Genomic DNA, 20,091 nt, shown 5'->3' with positions numbered 1-20,091 from the left:
GGAGGACTGTCACTCCACTTAGGACATCATCAGCGTCCCCTGGTTCAGCGGCTGTGCCCCAGGGTTCCTCAGCTACAGCAAATTCCTGACGCTTTCCGCTTCCCTTTACAAGCAAAGCAGGCCCTCAATGAACATGTGCAGAATGAATGAATGAATGATGAAAGAATGATTACACGAGTTTAGGGCAGCCTCACAGATAATACAATATTTTACCACACCACAAATACTCCCACATCCACTTCTACTGGTCCAGTGCAGTACTTACTTTCAGTTAGGCTGCTTTTAGGATGAGAAGATACTAAAAGGGGTAGGAGATGGTCTTCAGAAGACATGAGTTTAACAGTTTCTTTGTGCTTCCACATTATACAAGGGACTACAAAGGCAAGGGGCAGGGCTGTCTTAAGGAATGATATAGGCTCAGTGCACTGGATGTTTACAGGAAAAGAAATCCAGAGTAAAAAGTTTTTTAAAAGCAAACAAACATTACAGATGCAGCACTAGGGTTGGGGATTATTTTGCGCCTACCAGGAATGTCTGCTCTAATTGGGCCCACCTGGCTGTCAAACAGAAACTCAGGCCTACTATCCTTAGCAGATGATTCTTAACCCAAAACACATATATGTTTATTGTGCCGAACATCACCGGGAAAATAAAAAACAAAACACACACCATGCCCCAAACCCTACCAAAGAGCTGAACTGAACCAAGTAATGATTTTCCCATAAGGTACTTCAGTGCTCGAAGAGCACTTCCACATTTTTGGGCAAGTTCTCCTTTTCTGTGGCTTAAAAGATGCACCTCAGAGTTAGGGATGAAATTCTTGTTGTTGATCAACCACAGAAATATAATAGCCTAAAGATGTCTAGACAATGCCATAATACTTCCTGATTTTCCACTTAAATCTGAAACAAGGACTAAACTCCAAAGACATACAGTTTATAGATAGTGAAATTTTATTTCTAGATCCCATGGAAAACTAAAGGAGTTTGTATAGTTTTGTTTTGTTTTTTAAGACACTAGGTAGGATGGAGAATTCATTCCTGGAGGACTCAAGAACAAAAATATTTACCATTGTGAAAATTAAACTAGTTTCCACTACTGCTTAACTGATTACAGCCACTCAAAAAGGCATTATTAAAACCCTTTGTGCAGTCAACTATAATTCTAAGACTGTTTCAGAGCTTCAGAAAGGAGATTTCAAATGAGATTTACCTATTAAAGACAGATGAGAAGTTCAAATCAGACACACATTCAATTCTTGATATTGACGATCCCATATTTGGCGCATCTTTTTCAGGAAATAAAAGTGATACAGGAAAACTAGCAGGGGCTAAACACTGATCGGGCTGTCAATGTGCTGCTGGAAGCAATAACATCAAAGGCAGCCAGTCGTCGGCAGGCACACTACAGCAGAGGAGGGTAACGCTGCTTTGGGAAACCAGATGCCCATCAGGGGAACGAGGACACCTAGTGAAGCGGTGAGTGCAGGACTGAGTGCAATGGGCAACAGGCCTGTGTTAAGCGAATTTCATGGAGCACTAGAGTAACTTTCACAAGGCTGAATATGCGTCTCATATATTGCAAGGGTCTAAAATTCCAGCTACCCTCAACATAAATGGCCTCTAGACTTGCAAGTTACCTGCTAATGCTCAAATTAGCAGCAAAATAAAGTTAAGGAACCTACTGGAAACATTTCCCAAGAGGTATTCACGGAAAAAAAAGAAAAAAAAAAAAAAGGCAGTGCAGAATTCATAGGTATAGGTGTATATGTGTTCTAGTTACTTCACACATGGCAATACTGAAAAGGGAGATTATAAATGGATCTGTGCACCAGGAGGTCAGGAAGAACTTGAAGACTCTGTGATTTAAAAAAAAACTAATATTTAAAAGCATATAAACTTAGCATGCTATATTTCATGGCAAAGTGACAAATGCTATTCAAAGAGAATCAGGACCGTGACACTCCTGACATATAAAAAAAAATAGAAAAAGCTAAACTGCCAGGATACCTCCAAAAACCTTGAAAAACTATATATCTTGCTTATCTGTGAGATTTTCATGAGGTTCCCATTTTTCTAAACAAGAAATGCAACTTGCACCGACAATGCCCAATGGAACACACTCCAATCCTGCTTGTGAGTTCTGGGTAAGAGATTAAATCTTAAGCACAAAGAAGAAGTAAATGAGTTACTGAAAAGCAGTCATAACTAAGACGGACAGGCAGGATCAGAAGTGTACGTGTAATACTGTGTCACACATCGCTTCAACACACCAGCACTGACTTTTGGCATTAGGCAACTTCTTTCCTCTCCAAGTTGCAAGAGGAGGAAACAAGGGCATGCACACATGGGGCAGCATGGAGCTTTCAACTTCTAACACAGAGAAAAGCAACACCAGAGAAGGAAAACGGTACAGATTCATGCATCCAGTTTAGAATCCATTTTTTTCCAGGAATCTTTCAAAGGTGTTAACTGCTCTACTACATTTCAAAATCCCAATGGCCTTAGCTAGCAAATTTAGAAGGAAAAAAAAATTAACTACTAGTGACTGGCTTCCTGGCTATCCAATTTGCCACCTCTTAGGACATATCCCAAGAGTCATATGGTACATATGATGGTACATACATCTTTGCAGATATGAAGGCAGTGAAAGACTTCATTTCTAGCTCTAAAACTTCTATCTGTGGCAGTAGGAGAAATGACAGCCACCCCCAGGCCACCTTCCTCTCTAATCCTTTTACTGATTCATATCCATCCTAGACTAGCTGAGTATATACCTGAGAAACATTAGTGTTAAAATATTGCCCTTTACAAAGACTGGTAGAGGGGGCCAAAGTGCAGAAAGCAAGTTTTCTCTCAGTTTGTTTCACTGTTAGTGTCACAGTTTTTAGAGCTCCTGGTGCCACATGACAATCCGTAGTGAGGACAAATCCTGCTCAGATGAAACCCAAGTCAAATAATTCGTCCTTCCACAGAGCACACTAATGATAGCTTAACTGGTTCACAGGTTTCAAAACCCTAGTGTCCAACGAAAGTCATTAGAGTTCTCTAGAAAGAAATATGTACAGTTGCTAAAGGGACCATCCAGGGTATCGTCTACAATTATTCCAGTTAGCTTGGTATCAATGCTTTGCCTATGGCTGTTATTTGGTTCAATGGCAGAATAAGGCGATGCTTTTAACAATTTGCAATTGAATTCTCCTCTCACACACACACACACACACAAACACACACGCACACTCACATACACACACACATCAGGCACGTAACCCAAAAAATACAAAACGAAAGCATAGAGGGCTTTGGTGGGAGGGATGGGGTTCTAAATAAATAAACATCTTTACAGATAAAACACTCGGATTGCAGAAATATCACTGAGGTTTTTGAGAAAGCCGTGCAGAGGTTTGCATGCTAGAAGATAACTTTTTTGAAGATTTCTCAGCAGACTGCCTGCCACCAGGAGACGAGGGCACTCCAGAATCTAGCTGGGAAGACTTGGATTTGCGAGTGGACAGCAGGGAATGTTTAACAGAAGCAGGGTCCTTGGTGACAAGCTGCTCTTTTCCAAATGCATTTGCATTTGGTTGCTGGGAACCGGGAGGCTGGGAGGCTTTCTCGGCCTTCTCATCCCCGGCATTCTTACAGGCCAACTTGACAGAGCTCCCACTGGCCTTCTTGGAGAGCAAGGTTGTCTTGCCAAGATCAGTCGACCGCCGGGTTTCCTTCTGTCTCAAGGCTGACTTGAAGAAGGACAGACCCTTGTCCTCCGACTTGCTGTCCCGCTTCAGACCAGCCTTCACGCTCGTGTTGGGGGAGCGCAGGCTGGCCATGGAAGAGCTCCTGACGTGTTTTCCATCCCCTCGGCCCTCCCCCACCCTGGCCTGGCTCACCCGTGGGGAGCCGGGTTTGGAGCTGGAGGCAATGCTGGCTCTGTCGGAAGCCAGGCTTTGTCTGGAGCCCTCTCTACTTAAGCTCCTGTCTGAAGTCCTGCCCTTCCCAGGAGGGAAGGGGCCCCTCATGGCAGGGCCCGAGACTTTTTTGGCAGATGTGGAGGAAGCAAGGTAAGTGAGAGAAGGGGCTGACTTCTGTTTCTGGGGTGAACGAGACGACACGGAGTCCTGGGATTTGGGGGAGGACTCTTTTTTGGGTTGTGCAGGGGCAGGGGAGGAATGCCGTCCACTGGCCCTGGAAGAAGAATCTGCTTTGCCTCGGGAGCGAGAGGGCTTTATAGAAACTTTTACAGGAACAGGAGAAGAAGGGGATGTACTCGAAAGAGATGACTCCTGGCTTGCCAAGACTGGTCTCCCCTTCCGCACACTTCTATCTGGCTCAGAAGCGCCTTTGGAGCTGGGGGATCTCTTGGTTGTGCTCTCTGGTTTCTTCGTGAGGGAGCCTGGCTGGCTGGGGGGTTTCACCTCTTTGACTGGAGAGCTGTCTACAGAATCACTCTGATCCACATAAGCAATCTGGTTATTGTTATCAAAAGGATCAGAGATGGGGGGCACACGATCCCCTTGTGCTGAGTTTTTGCTCTGTGTATCTACACCACTGGAGTTCAATTTGCGGGTGTCTGATTCGTCTTTGAACACACCTTCCATGACAGCCAGAGGGGCCCGACCCATAGCCTTGTGCTCACGTCGACTATGACTATCGCTTGGTTCCTGGTAACTGCTGGCAAGGTTCCTCAAGCTACCAAAGCAAGAGATGGAGACCTTGTCGTCCACTGCCTCCCCGATCTTCTCCAAGGTAGAGGCGGAGGTGTGAATCGGAGAGTCCCCTGAGAATCGGGAAGGAGAACTGGAGCGCATCTGCAGCTTAGCAGACAGGGACCAAGAAGGTCGAATGCAATTTTCGCTGACCGCCAAAGGGCTGGTGACAGAAGATCTGGACGACAAGCTCTGACGCTGGACACTTCTCACAAACGGTCGAGTTGAGAAACCTCCTGAATACAGCAAAGAGAATTTTGTTAAGCTAAACAACAAAACTTCCTCATAACATCTAAAGATGGAAGGAAGATGGAAGGAAGGCAAGCCTCGTGGAATGATAGGAGCATGGCCTCAGAGTCAGCACGTCTGGGGTCAAAGAGCAGCCATGTGACTTCAACTTCTCTGAGCCCAGTTCCCCTATCTATAAAACAGGGACATTCTAACTCGGGGATTCAGCCAGTCGACTCTTTACCTTCTTGCTCCACATTAGGGGTCAGCAGACTTTTCCTGCAAAAGCCCAGACAGCAAATATTTCAGACTTCATGGGCTAGCCACCCAACTCTGCCACTGTAGCACCAAAGCAGCCACAGGTGACACATAAACAAATGGGTGTGACTGGGTTCCAATAAAACTTGATTTACAAATAAAGGCAGGGGCCATATTTGGTCTGTGAGCTGTAGCCTGCTGACCCCTGTTCTAACTCACAAGGCTACTATGAGAATTAACTAAAATCTTGAAAGTCTTGTGCCCAGCAAGGCACCTAGCATTCCACAGACGCTCAATCAATGCGAGCTGGTGATCCACCTGCTGCTTCTTCCTAAGGACATCCAGGGCTCACAGAAGTGACGTCCTTGCCCAAGATCACAGAGATAATCAGAAGCAGTGCTAATATCAGAACCACAACCACTTGTCCTGCCCTCAATGCCACATGTAGGTTGGCCTGTAAGTACTAACTATCGAAGTGGACCAGTGGAAAAAACTAAAGAGACTTCGAAACAATATACCCCTATGCCGAGTGACTTAAAACTTCCAAAGACAATATTCATAATTAGAATAATATACTCCCACCCTGAGTGACTTAAAACTTCCAAAGAAAATATTCTAAGTGAAATTCTACACATACTTGATACCATAGCTGTAGTATTTATAAAGCTGTGTCTGGATGAGATCCTAAGATAAGCACTGTTCTATGGGCACCACCCAGCATCACAATGTGATGATGATGCTTAAGAGGATATCGATTTCACCAACTGCACTGCTTAAAAATAGACTAGGGGCAAATGATATCTAGGCTTATTGTTAAAATGACACTAAATTGTAAGTTTAAAGGCTGTATTGAAAATAACCTCTACCTACACAAGCAAAGATGCACTCATCAGCTTTTCATAAACTGTCAGGAGCTTAGCAATTACAGCCTAATGCTTTTATTTTACAAATAAAAAAGCGACAAGCCAGAAGCAGCAGCAGAGCCGGAGCTACAACGCAGATCTCTTAGTCTGGCATTGTACTTCCAATCTCCTGCTTTTTTTTCTCCATTTCATGTTCTCAGAATTATCCATCACTACTAGAAGCAGATTACAGCGATCGAAATGCTGGCCGCAGAATGAGATTTGTTAGAAGATGAGTCACCGTCCTCATTATAGAAGCTGAGCTCACTCTCTCCTCCTTCCAGCTCTCAGTGCTTTGGCTGCCTGCTCCTTCCCATACCACCGGGGGGCCCTGTTAGAACTAAGGGCTGAGCTGCCACTACTCAAGCAGTAAGTGAAGGTAAAAAAAAAAAAAAAACAGAGGTCAATTTTTATCAGATTTTCAAAGTTTTTTATTGTGACTATCTTCAGAATTCCTAAAAACTACTTTTATGCAGAGGCAATAGTTTTTGTTCTAGACACTTCTGTATTCTGTACTTAAAAGGATAGGCCACAAATGCCTCTAAGGGAAACAGCATGGTGGAAAGGTGAGAAGCTGAGTCAGAAAGCCTCTATACCAGGCCCAGCACAGCGACTCCTCACCACGTGGCCCTGGGCAAATCACAACTCAGTGAGTCCCCTTACAGCTATTCTGAGGACCTTAAAAAGCACTTGGAAAAAAATGTATTCATTATTGTACAGAGTTAAGCTCCAGCCTGCACACTAGACCTTAAAAGTGGAAAATAGGGGCTGGCCCACTGGCGCAAGCGGTTAAGTGCGCGTGCTCTGCTGCGGCGGCCCGGGGTTCGCAGGTTCGGATCCCTGGCGCGCATTGACGCACTGCTTGTCAAGCCATGCTGTGGTGGCGTCCCATATAAAGTGGAGGAAGATGGGCATGGATATTAGCCCAGGGCCAGTCTTCCTCAGCAAAAAGAGGAGGATTGGCAGATGTTAGCTCAGGGCCAAGAGATCTACCTCACCAAAAAAAAAAAAAAAAGTGGAAAATAATGAAGTGGAAGGAAAAGTCCTAGGGCACTAGGAAAAGCAAATGACCCTGTTTTATAAAATGTTACTTAAGATCATAACCCACAGCTATGCAGCCCCGCTCTCCATAATCCGTTTTGCGTTCTCCCACAATCTTCTTGGAACCTGTTCCTAACCATGAGGGACTCTGTGCTGTGTCCATGAGTTGCCATTTTGGAAATCTGTCACCAAAACTCACACCTACCATCATCTTCACTCCTTTCCCCAGTCATCTCCACGGACTCAGACAGCGAGGCCAAAGAGGTGCGTCTGGAGGAGGCTGCAGAGGTCACGCTGGCTTGCTTGCTCCCCGGGAGCCGGCTCACCCAGTGTTCGCACAAGGAAGAACTTGTGGAGCCTGCAGAAAAGGAAGCTGGCATTGAAGTCAGGCCAGAATCCCGGGACCGGCCTGCACTGCACACACCCTCAGGAAGATGCTGCGCCTGAGCTGGGGCGTGGCTGATGTCCTCACCACCAGGTCAGCATCAACTCCCAGACTCCACACTGTGCCTGCTCAAATACCCTGTTAAGGTGAGTAACTTAACTGGGAGTGCAGGTTCCCACACACGTTTGGTAATGAAATACAAGTATAGGGATGGACATTTCATAATGCAAAGTCCAAGTCTCAAGTGCCAGCAGTAGAATGGAATATAGACAATCGTTCATCTATTCATTCATTCTATAAATATTTATTAAGCACCTATGTGCCAGGCACTGTTCTAAGCACTTGCAGTAATATTCCTGACACAGAGAAAGAAAAGAAAGAGAGCGGTAGTGCAGGGTTATTTTCTTAGCCTCGCTGTTTCATGGAATTTTTAAATCATTTCCACAATATTAATATACTAACACACACAAAAATGCAGACACACAGGGCTGTATGTTAATCTGTTCCAGGGATGCCCTTAAATATATATTAGAGCAACAGAAATTGCTCTCGAAATTGAGAACATGACTCAAGTAGACCTCTGAGCATCTCTCAGACTCGGGAAAGCACTGAGGGAAGGCCTTGAAGCACTGAATTTCCACTTTCTGTTAACTGAGTGAGTGCTACAGACAGATGGGTGTACTGGCTGGGGTTTGACTCCAGCGGGGGCTCACTCTGCTTCAGTGGTGCTTCCCTTTAGTGGCTTCATACCTAGCCCTCACAAGCTTCAAGGGGAGCAGGGATTAATATTCCCTCCCCCGATGACACATTACCACTGTCCTTTGTCATATTCTCTTAACCTCTGCATTAAGCGCCCCCTTGTTTGGATTGTGTGTGGATGCATCCATACTGTGTGTGGGTATTGGTTTCTGTGTTTATTAAACACAACAGACTAGATCCCATCAGGCTAAACCCAATCCATCCACTATTATGACAGCCTTCAACCCTTCCCCTAACAGAACAGGCCAATCTTACTGGAAAGAACAACTATTTCTAATGGTGCTTTACCCTTTACAAAATGCTGTAACGTACATTTAGCTAATCCAATGCATACAATGACCCCATGAGGTAGGTACTGTTATTACACCCATATCACAGATGATAAACATGTGGCTTGGATGGGACGTGCTCCAAGATAACCCAACCAAAATATGGCAAAGCGAAGTCTCCACTCTATTTCCAAATCCCTCATTCTAATCCCTAATCCCTACCCTTATTAGAGTAGCATGCCACACTGCTTTTTAGCTCATTCATTCATTCATTTATTCCACAAGTAAAAATCACGAACTTACTTTGAGACCAGCTCTACTCCACCTCCATCTGAACTCTGCTGGTTCACAGCTGCTCACACACTCCACCCCATTTCCTTGATTGCAATCATTTTGGTTTCCAGATTAAATGCAAATGTGAGAATTAATCTGATCAAACTCACAGAGTCATGAGACCTTCTGGAGAAGTTCTCTGGACCATTAATTATAATCTCCTGCTCTGGAAAAAACTGCCCAAGAAGAGAGCCAGCCTTACCTGCCACTGAGCTGTTGGCCGACCACGATGGTATAGCTGTCCGCCTCTGGTAGAAAAGGATGTACGCCGTCTGTGTGCAGACTTCATCTTCCGATAGCTGCTGCACATCACTGTCATCGAAGCAGTACCAGAGACCGTCCACCGAGTTCTTACAGTATGCTGCCAAAAGAGCCCACCATCAGTACGGGGGTGGCTGCACCAGCCATCAGTCTACCCACAGACACCATTTCTTAGGCCTATATAATTAATTCAAGAACTTTTTAAGACTGCATGTAGTAACACAGAAAGAAGTAAAAATTCCGAATCCCGTATCACACTCGGGCAATATGTTTCAAGAAATTCCAAATATCCAAATAGATGAAATTCTATCTAATCTTAGAAAACACAATATACTTATTTAGTTAAACCAGTGGGACTCAACCAGGGATGGTTTTGCCACCCAGGGGACAGCTGGTAATGAATGGAGATGTTTTTGATTATCACAACAGGGGGGGACGATGCTACTGGTATCTAGTGGGTAGAGACCAAGGACGCTGCTAAACATCCTACTATGCACAAGACAGCCCCACAGCAAAGAATTATCCAGCAAAAATGTTAATAGTGCTAGGGCTGAGATACCCTGATTAAAGCATGTCATAATGTTTTAGTGTTTATTAGAGATAGGAAATAACAGAAGTAGAAATAGTGATACTAATAATAGAGCAGCTAATATTTGTTTAGCACTTACTATGTGCCCGGCATTTTATTCAGTCCTATGAGATTTGTTCTATCATTATTCCCATTTTACATAGGCTCAAAAAGATGAACCAGCTTTTGCCCAAGGTCACAAGGCTGGTGAAGGGCAGGGCACAGCTCATTTCAGATTATCTCGTCCCTGAGCTTGCACTTAAACCCTTACCTCCCTCAGGGGCAGCATCAACGACTGCCCCATGGAAATTCCCAGGCAAACTGAGAACATTTGAGCTCATGAATGCACGTGGCCTTTTCTCAGGTCAAGTTCTGAACCTGAGATAGAAATAAAGAGCGTTCAAGAACCAGCAAAAACAGACAACAACTTAGTGTTCAAGAAGCCACGTCATCCTGTAAGGATTTATCAAAGGGTGTGATAAGCTTGATCCAGAAAGGTACATTCTTATCACACTTTCTAAAATACCCATTTATTGGGGTGAGAATAAGTGAGTGCTAGAATATTTAGCTGAATACAAGAACAGACTTAGTATGGCTCCAGGGGACATAAGGTCCTGAGAGGCACCAGGAGTCACCCCCTCGATAGGCCACCACCACTTCTGCAAGTATGGAACCCTAAGAGATGAAAGGGACCCAGGAGAGGAGGGGCCATACCAGACAGGTCCCAAAAAAGAGCAGAATACGAATCTACGATTGTAGGGAGGAAAGTCATCTGCAGCTACGGACTCACTAGAACCAGCAAGGGAGAGAAATGGAGATAGAAGCAGCAAATGGAGCTAGTAAAACAGCAACTGTTTGGTCAATGGTGTCAGGTCAGGCTTGATGGACACACGACCCAGCTGGCGAGGTGGCTGCTATTCTGGGGGGAGAATGGGAGTAGAACTGTAAGGGGCAACATGCCCAAGAGAAGGGGACAGAGCAACCTCCCACTAGCTTCAGTCTGTTTCTCTTTAAGATGGTCTGTCCTCAGTCACAGATTGGAAAGTAAGGAGCACAGTAACTCAATGGGTAAACAATGTATTTACAAAATAATTCTATTTGCTTTTCTTCCTAGCACTATTTTCTGAAGTGTTTTCTAGACCAGTGCTCCTCAAACTGTAGCCCACAGACTGGCATCAGTCCACAAGATAAACACCAAAATTGAGATGAGCACTTAAAAACTTTTATGGCAAGCTGATACTGCCACGATATTTTTATTGTATTTTTGCAGAAGTATTGGTTCATGAAGGATTCGAAATTTTAAAAAAGAAAAAGACAGGTTCTTCATCACAGATAGTTTGGGAAGCACTGTTCTAGAATCCTTACAGAACTTAGCCATACACATACCATGTAATTATAGCTAGAACTAGTGCAAAATAAAGAACACATCAAAATAAACATTCCAAATGAAAACTTAAAACAAGTATCTTTAACAATGCTGAGGTATTTAAAAATGTCCTCTAAACTAAGACTCTAAACATTTTATATACCAGAAAAACAGTGGCATGGCCTAAGCAGGGGAAAAGGAAATAATGCAGAAAATATCCATGCTCCTCCTCGGTAACAGGTCCCGTGAGGCAGGCACGACCCCACTGGCTCGCTAATGTGTTCGCCATGTTAGAGTAAGGTTCCTCACCTGAGGTCGTGGGGTTAGGAAGATGTGTGTAGCTTCTAACCCAAGCTCCTCTCACTAACTCGTACTGCCTCCATGGCAGTTGTGGGTTTTCAGACATTTTCCAGTCTATTCTATATAGGAAGCAATGTGATACGCTAAAATCTAGCACTGTCCTATTTTTCTTAACAATTTCCTGCTGGAAACTACACAACATGCCAGCCCATATTTTCCTGAGAAACAGTGTCATACATGGAAGATGCATTCTTTACCAAAGCTGAAGGTGGATGAACACCAACCAGGGACGCTGGCAAAGGTATTAGTACACCTAATTAGTGAAATTAAATTACCTCTAAGTCTCTCAATTCTAAGCATCCATGAGTACCTAATTCTATGACTCAGTCTCAAAGAACACAGTTATGACTAGTAATGCCACAAAGGCATAGATCCAGCTAGACACACGTTTATTATACAAGTGGCCCCCATAAAATAGAAATATAAAATACCCAAGACACAAAATACAGTATTATCAGAATCTAAATTTGCTTTAAACCAATAGACAAGGCAAAATATATTTAAACATTTAATTAATATTAACTTTGTCTTCTACAGACTGCAAGGATCTTTTGAACTTCTCTACCTCCTCTTTCTCCTTGAAAGTGCTTCCTAGGGCAAGTAGAGGCAATCCAAACCATTCCATTATGAGATACAGTCAAAGTGGGATCATTCCTCTCACAAATAATTGTTGCCTGCAGCATCTACATACTGAAAGAACTTGAACTAGAAGGGTTTCAAAAATAAAAGATTACTGTATCCAGTCACATTCTGCATCCCCTACCTCCTGTGGGGAGAGGAGGTTGAGAGGGTGAGTGTGCTGAGCCAAGGCGGGGTTGGAGGCCCAACAGGCTCCTTTACCTTGTTGGTGGGAGTCTCAGGGCTAACTGCTAGGGAAGAGTCTCAGAGACTCTGAAATACCAGCTGGCAGAGCTCACCCTCCTCTACCTCCCCTACCTTCATGAATCACTAGTACCCTGGGGTCTTGTTGCAGAAACCACTGAATTAACGAAGAAAGAAAGTCCCTGAGAAGTACGCATGCCAAATATGCTGAGTGTGAAGGATGCAGAAATCCGAGTCCTTGCCACCCATACAGGGCAACCAAATGAATAGTGGTGCCCTCACATCAACTCCACATACATGGATGTCCAAGCAAGAACCCCCACATCTACCTGCCTCCCCAGTGTTCAGGTATGCCCTTAACCCAATAATTCCATGTCTGAGACTCTATCTCGTGGAAATACAGAACTAAAATACAGAAGAGGCAAATATGCACAGAGATGTTCATCACTGTTATATTCAAAGTTAAAAACCAGAAACAATATACATGTTCAACAATGGGGAATGGTTATATAAAATCAGAGTTCTATCAACAGAATATTCCGTGCTCATTAAAAATAGTGTTTATAAAAATTAAGCATCTCCCACATTAGCCCGTAAGGTCCTCAGTGCAGGCAGCAGGCTACTAATTCCAATAGCTTCTCCCATCCCTCCAGGAAGAGCATGCTCTGACCACTCTCTCCTCGGCCCCCTGCTCTACCACTGTTCACACTGCCAGACAGAACCCATTATTACACAGCACTACTCTTTCATTTCATTTGTACCTACAGCCCCCTCCTTGATGACACTCTTGGAAGGCAGAGGTTGAGACGTATTCCTTTCCAATGTGCCTCTCATGTGATATAGCCTAGTGTGAGCTTTAGAGGACATGCTCTGAAAATGTTCACCTAAACCGAACACACCAGTACAATCACAACAGTGTAAAATAACAGCCAAAACTTACAGAGACACACTGGAAGGAAACACCATATGTCAAAACGTTACCTACATACAATGAGATATTATTCAGTCTTAAAAAGGAAGGAAATTCTGATACATGATACGATACGGGTGACTCTTAAAGACATTACGCTAAGTGAAATAAGCCAATCACAAAAGGACACATAGTGTATGATTCCACTTATATGCAGTATCTAGAGTAGTCACATTCACAGAGACAGAAAGAATGGTGGCTGCCGGTGGATACGGGCTGGGGGTGACAGGAGTTATTGTTTAATAGGCACAAAGTCTCAATTTGAGAAGATGAAAAAAGTTTTAGAGATGGATAGTGGTGATGGTGATTCACAAAGATGTGAATGTACTTAATGACGCTGAACTGTATGGTTAAAATGGTAAATTTTGCTAGGTATACTTTACCACAATTTAAAAAAAAGGTTACCAGTGGTTATTTTTGAGGGGTAAGCCCACGGATGATGGTACTGTTCTTTCTACCTCTCTCTAGCCGTTAAATTCAAATGATGAGCACTGTTGCTTTTACAAATGAAGAAGTAAATTTAACCTTAAAACAAAAAGAAAAACCCTTCCAAGTCACTTTAAAGACACTATAAAAGTGATACACAATCACTCCAAATAAGGGAGAAGCTAGAACCTCAAGGAAGTAGAGCGAAACGTTAAATGGGGAGTGCAGGTGAGATAAAGCGAATCCTCAGTGACCCCAACGATGCTGTCTATCTGCACACGCCATTCCCCCATCAGGTCAGACACCTACTGGATGCGCCAACTCAGGAAAAGGGGGAAGAATTTCGTTTATTTGTTCCAGGATGGAGATCCTGAGGATGAAAAATGCCCTCCGAGTTGGCACACTGCCCACCGGAAGAGAAACTCAGGCTCTAAAGCAAAGTAACCAAGTCACAAGCAAATCTGAAGGCATTGTCAGCACAGACACCCGGCCTCTCGCACTGCAGACCTGTGTAGTGCCCCCCTTGCATGGTGCCATGATGATTGCACACAGCATACAGGTCATAGACGTAGTCCTCAGGGTCCCTCCCGAGTCCATAGGGCCGTCTCCACGGAGACCAATGGGATGGCAAACTCCAGCTGCTCTGGCTCCTCTTAACCACATGAGGTGTCATGTCCAGGCCAGTCAAGGGGAACTTGACCATGTTCTGAAGTTTCATACGCCTGTCTCCTTCCTGTTGCAAGAAGAAAAACAAGTTCTGATGATATTTTCACGTAAGCAGATGACAGATCAGTTTAGCGTGGAATGTGGCCTCTATCAGCTGAAGTCGGTTTGAATTACCTATCTGATGTTTCCCAAGACACACATAAAATAGGGAAACAGACTAACAGTTTTAACTACTTGGAGGAACAGGTTTTTAAGTCACCAAAAATGGAATCAGTGATGATCTACATATAAAGGGTAATGAGCTTCTCTGAGTTTTTATTTCCTTATCTGATCAAGGGCTTTTAGGCTTTTGACTTACAAAACGACAATTTCAGGTGGTTCATCCTGATGCCTCTGTCACAGAGGCATGCACGAAAAGTAATGGAGTAATAACACACGTGAAGGGCCAAGCATAGTGCCGGCACAGAACAGCCATTCAGTAAGCAGTGCCTCTCTCCTCCTCACCTCCTCCAGCAAGACATTAACAGTGACTTAGCTTAATACATTCATTTAGCTGACGATCTTGGGTAATCTGTATTTTCCATTAAGCCCACTGGGCAATCCTTTGAAATCCAACCATCAGTTGAATAGATATTTACTGAATGTTTCCTGTGTCTATGGGAGCTTTATAAAAATTAACGGGGCACAGATAATGCCCACGCCAAGGAGCCATGGATCTACTAAGCGAAGAAAAATCTTTGTAAGAGACAGGTAGGATGGGCCCTGGATGGTCAGGAAGGTCAGGCTAAAGAATTTGGATCTTGTTGTGTAGTCACAGGGGAAGTACTGAGGCTTTGAGGGCAAAGGTCATGTCATCAGAGTGGTGAGTGAAGAGTTGTGTAAGCAGTGCATAAAACATGGCAGAAGGGAAGAATAGTATAGGTTAAGAAATCAATTAAAAGACACTGCAACTGCAATCAGCTGGAAAGTATCAAAAGTGGGAAATGGCAGGGTGACAGCAAGAATGGGGAGAAAGAGACACATACAGAAGGCAATGGAGAGGTACAACCAAACTGAAGAGGTGACTACCTAGATGAGAGGGACAAGAAAGAAAAGTCAAAGATGACACTGCAGTTTTGAGTCCGGGGTGCTGGAAGGGTGATGATATGCCTTCAAAAGAAACAGAAAGCAAAGGAAATTAGTCTGTGTGTGTAGAAGGAGACAGAGAAGGCTGGGGTCCAAACCGTCAACCAGCTATCTACCCGCGGATCCAATGGAAGTATGCAGTTGGGACATTCAAGGCAAATGCCCACTCTTGACTACTACAGGAGCCGGACTCCAAACCTCTGTGTGAAAGCCCAGCCCTGGTGGCCATGTGCGTGTCACCTCTGACACCCTCACTTCATCAGCAAGTCCTAAACACCTCTCAAATCTATTCAGGACTCTCCATCTCCACTGCCACAACTCCATTCCAAGCCATGAGCATCCCTCCCCACTGGATGACCAAAATGGCCTCCTTCTGATCCCCCTCTCTTCGTTCTTGTAGCCTCTAATTCTCCACACAGCAGCCTGAATGGTCTCTTCAAAACACAAATTTGGTAATGTTGCTTCTCTGCTTAAAACCCTCATCAGAACCCCACTCTGCCTACAAGGATCTGCTCGGATGTCCAGCCCCTGCCCACCTCTTCTACCTCCACTCAGAACTCTCTCCCCACCCTCGGGAGCTCCAGCCAAGTGGGCCTGCTTTCAGCCCCCTCTGCATGCTTTGCACCCACTGCCTCCCTCTGCCACTATGTGCGTGCAGCCCTGCTCCCTCCTCGCCTGGTAAATGCCTACCCCTAACCTTTCAGATACAAACCTTCTTAAAGCCAGGCCTCAGAGACTCCTGTAACGTTTACCTCCCACTGACCTCTCTTACAATGCGGCTGCCCAGGACAACCCTAACCTTAGGGAATAGACATGCTTTTTGGAAAAACTGACTCACAAAGCAATACAATTCAAAGCAAGTCTTCTTTGTATATATTTATGACTCACCTCCCCAACTATACAACAGCTCCTAGGGAGCAGAACGACAACCGTCATTACTTGAGGTAGAAATAGAATTCTACCCGCCCCAAGAAAGAAGCTCTACTTTTCTTTTTTAAATCCCAAAGTACGCTTACTTAAGCACACATTTACAAATCTAAAGCAAATCCTCAAGAAGAAAGTAAAATATCTGCAGTATGAACTAAAATGTTTAGGATTTAAAGGGCCACAGGATGCCCAAATTTTGCTTTGGGGAAGAAGAAAACATGACCCTAAAGACAGGGGCAGATAGATGTGTGTCTAACAACAAAGACAGGATCACTGGATCAAACGGGGACACCAAAGACCCCACGCAGCCCACCAGCAGGGGGCACAAGAAACTTGGTCACAGCTTTTTTCCCTACAGCAGATGATTTCCTTACCTGTCGAAATCTCTTTAGATGTATAATAAGCACATCAGGCAGAGTCCAGAGGCTTAACGTAATGCTCCCCTGCTGCAGCTGCTTACAGTGTGGGCAACGCCAGGCGTCATCCGGGGCAAGCTGAAAACAAGGAGCACGGCTTCTGTTAAGCGCCACTTAAGGCAAGACTTTTTTACAGGAGACAGCTGGACTCACTTCTTGGCCAGGGCACAGTACAACTCAGAATCTCTCTGGAAACTCCATATGACGGAGTCAATGGAAAAACACAATCAAAAGTGGCACCTGGCCAGAGTTGGCACCCGAATGTTTGCTGAATAGATTACTTCTCAAAAAGGAATGACTAAATAGGTAAATAGAGGATGTTGAATGCATAGAAGCACCTCACACTCGGCATAACTCCCAAACTCAACTCATCGCCTTTGCATCAATATAGTGCCCCTTTCTCCTCCTCCTGTATGTCCCACCTCAGCAGATACCACCACCACCCCCCACAAGCAGAACACGGGTGGTTATCTCAAACCCCCAAACCCCTCCCTATTCCTCCTGCTCCACGGCCATCCAAAGTAATTCTCTCTGCCATTTCTCATACCTGTCTCCTCCTCTCCGACCCCACTAACACTACCTTAATTCGAAGTCCTCACTCATTCTCCTACCTGGACTTCTTCAAGTCTCTTAACTGCTCTATCTCTCCCAAGCACTGAACTGCTCCAAGCAATCCTCCCCCTCCTGCTATCAACAAGATCTTTCTGAACATCAATCTGAGGCCTCAAATCCCTGTATGTCATCTCTGTAGGCAAGGGTTTCAGGATGGGGACATATTAAGTTAGAGGTACCAATAGGACATGTCTGGTGAGAGATTTTAAAAATCTACTCCAGAGTTCAGAAGATGCATCAGATCTGATGCATCAACATGATGAGGTAAAGGAAGCATTGGGAATGGATGGCAATGTCCACTGAGATGGAAGAGAAAGAAAGAAGCCAAGAACAGAACCTTGGGGAATGCCTATTTTTAAGGGAAATAACAAGTTGAGAAACCACCAGAACCTGAGGACGCATAGTCAGACAAACAGGCAAATCAGAAGCATTCCCTTTTATGCACACCAAGAAAAGAGAGTGGCGAGAACAAGGTGGTGGTTACCAGTACCACATCCTATGGAGAGGTCAAAGGTAGACTGAGCAGAGGCCACTGAATTGAGCACAAACTAGGGGCCACTGAGAACTCCAGAGAGCAGAGTCAGAAATGCAAGTCAGAGAGGTGACGAGAGGTTTGGAAAGGAAGGAGGGAGGGATGGAAAAGAGCTGAAACCCCTATTGGTGAAGTTAGGCAGAAAAGAGGAGGAGAAAGACTGGTAAGGTAATTTGAAAGGGAAGCAGAACTGAAGAATGTTTTTTTCATCACAGGGAGACCCAATCATGTTTGTAGGAAAGAGGGGGAGGGACAGAAGTTTGGATGGATGAAAGTGAATCAGAAAGTTAGACTGGAAAGGACCTAAACCGTCACCTGGTAAGTCCACATCTGTGCGACATATTAATAGTCTACATATATGGCCATCCAACCCATTGCCTGTGGTAGAAGAGCAGGTTGTTGTTTATTTGATTTTTCATTTCCAATACATTACGAACAAATACTTTCATAGGATGCAATAAGAATGTCATGACAATGTCTAATAGCTATGACGGTTTCTAAAACACTTCTCTGATTGCTGTACTTATCTTGTAAACTGTTAAAAAGAGCTCCCAGACCTGCAGACCACACTCAGAGCATCGCTGGTCTAGCTAACTCTGCCTAGCAAATGAAGAGGAGCTATCTCAGTAGGCAGCTACTCCATTTTCACATAGTCTGTTACCAAGTTCTTCCTCATATTAAGACAAAATCCAATCTTAAAGTTCTGCTTTTTAGATAAAATTAAGTCCAATCTCTCATCCACGGACAGTCCTCGGAGTGCCTGAAAATAACTATCGGATCCCCACTTAAGGCCTCCTTCATCAAAGTATATTCAGTGTGTCATGATTTCCAGATGCACCATTCCCCATCCACTCTCTGCCTGCGCCCCAGTTCACCAGTCTCTTAACAGTAAATGTTTAAGGTAATGAAAAAAGCAGCACTGTTACCATCCGAGTGCTGGACAACTGCTCCTAAGGCAGCATGACAGTGGCTGACACACACATGACACTGCTGGTCAATACTGAGCTGGCAGACAACTAGACCCCAAAGTTATCATCACACGGCCTACTGCTAAGTCTCACCTTCTCCCCTTCTATGTTTGTACCATTGTTTTTGGACCCAGTGAATGAACTTTCCAAGTAACACTCATTCATTCATTCACTCCAGTCTATAATTATTGGATGCTTTCCATGTGCCAGGCACTGCTATAGATACTAGGATTATTTTATGACCAGGACAGATTCTCTTAACTCTCTCCCTTACCCCCTGTGCTCCAGCCACACTGGCCTCATTCCTGTTTCTCAACCATGCCAAGTTCCTTCCCACCCCAGGGCCTTTGCTTCCTTTATTTACTTGTTTATCTCACTAGACTGTAAACAGCCTGAGGGCAGAAACGCCATCCTTCTTGGTCCCTGCTATATCTCCAGGACCTAGAGCAGTACCTGGCACATAGTATGTACTCGATAAACATTCACTGAATGAATGAGTTCCTATGAAAATGTATCATCCCTCTAGATCAGCGGAATGTTTTGTAGAATACCGATGTTGTCATCTAGTAGATTTGCTCACCTTTAAGCTTTGTGACATTTGCAAATATCTCCCAAATCAATTTTTAAAAAGCTAAATAGGATAAGGCGCTACATAGAGCATGTAATCAACCAGTTTCAAAACCAACCCAAAACTGAAAAAACATGTCTTATGAAAAATTATTAAAAGAACTAAACAGCTTGGTGGGGGAAAGACTCTGAGAATATGAAAACTATTTTCAAATATTTAACAGACAGACAAGTGGAAGAAAATTAAGCCTTGTCCTCAACTGTTTTTAATGAACTCAAGAGAGACAACACCTGTTGGTTATAGTAACTGGGGACGTATTTCAGGTTAACTTCAGTCACCATCAGAGAGATCCAGAGAGGAAATGGTATGTTTCTTGAGTAGAGAAAAGTCTCATAACTAAAGGTATTCAAACAGTGGACAATTACCTATTATATAGAAGAACTCAACCATCAGAAAAAAGGAGCTTTAAAGTCCCCTCCAACCCTGAAATTGCATGATTCTTTATATACAAGAGTGAGCAGTAACAATTAGTGGTCAAAATTATGATCCTTAACATCAACTTAAGATTAGACAAACTCCACATGCTCTAGTCAACGTTTCTCAAGGTGCATTAAATCGGGAGAG

At 44.1% G+C, this 20,091-nt stretch overlaps 1 protein-coding gene across 2 annotated transcripts in view; it reads right to left on the bottom strand.

The window, feature by feature from the left end:
• Positions 1–1,982: 1,982 nt before the first annotated feature.
• USP31 (ubiquitin specific peptidase 31) overlaps positions 1,983–20,091 on the bottom strand; it is a 63,712-nt gene continuing 45,603 nt past the window's right edge. The window contains exons 12-16 of one of the 2 annotated variants that reach the window (XM_058569866.1): positions 16,746–16,865; positions 14,161–14,386; positions 9,083–9,241; positions 7,340–7,492; positions 1,983–4,941 (exon numbers count right to left, since the gene is read on the bottom strand). In XM_058569866.1, the coding sequence (XP_058425849.1) occupies positions 3,371–4,941; positions 7,340–7,492; positions 9,083–9,241; positions 14,161–14,386; positions 16,746–16,865 (2,229 nt within the window). In that variant the 3' untranslated portion in view covers positions 1,983–3,370. The remainder of the gene's footprint in view (positions 4,942–7,339; positions 7,493–9,082; positions 9,242–14,160; positions 14,387–16,745; positions 16,866–20,091) is intronic. The other variant, XM_058569867.1, reaches the window with a different exon arrangement.

The sequence above is a fragment of the Diceros bicornis genome, chromosome 26, assembly GCF_020826845.1.
Source record: "Diceros bicornis minor isolate mBicDic1 chromosome 26, mDicBic1.mat.cur, whole genome shotgun sequence".
NCBI lineage: Eukaryota > Metazoa > Chordata > Mammalia > Perissodactyla > Rhinocerotidae > Diceros > Diceros bicornis.
The sequence above is the reverse complement of the archived record's forward strand: the minus strand, read 5'-3'. Positions and strand labels throughout refer to the sequence as shown.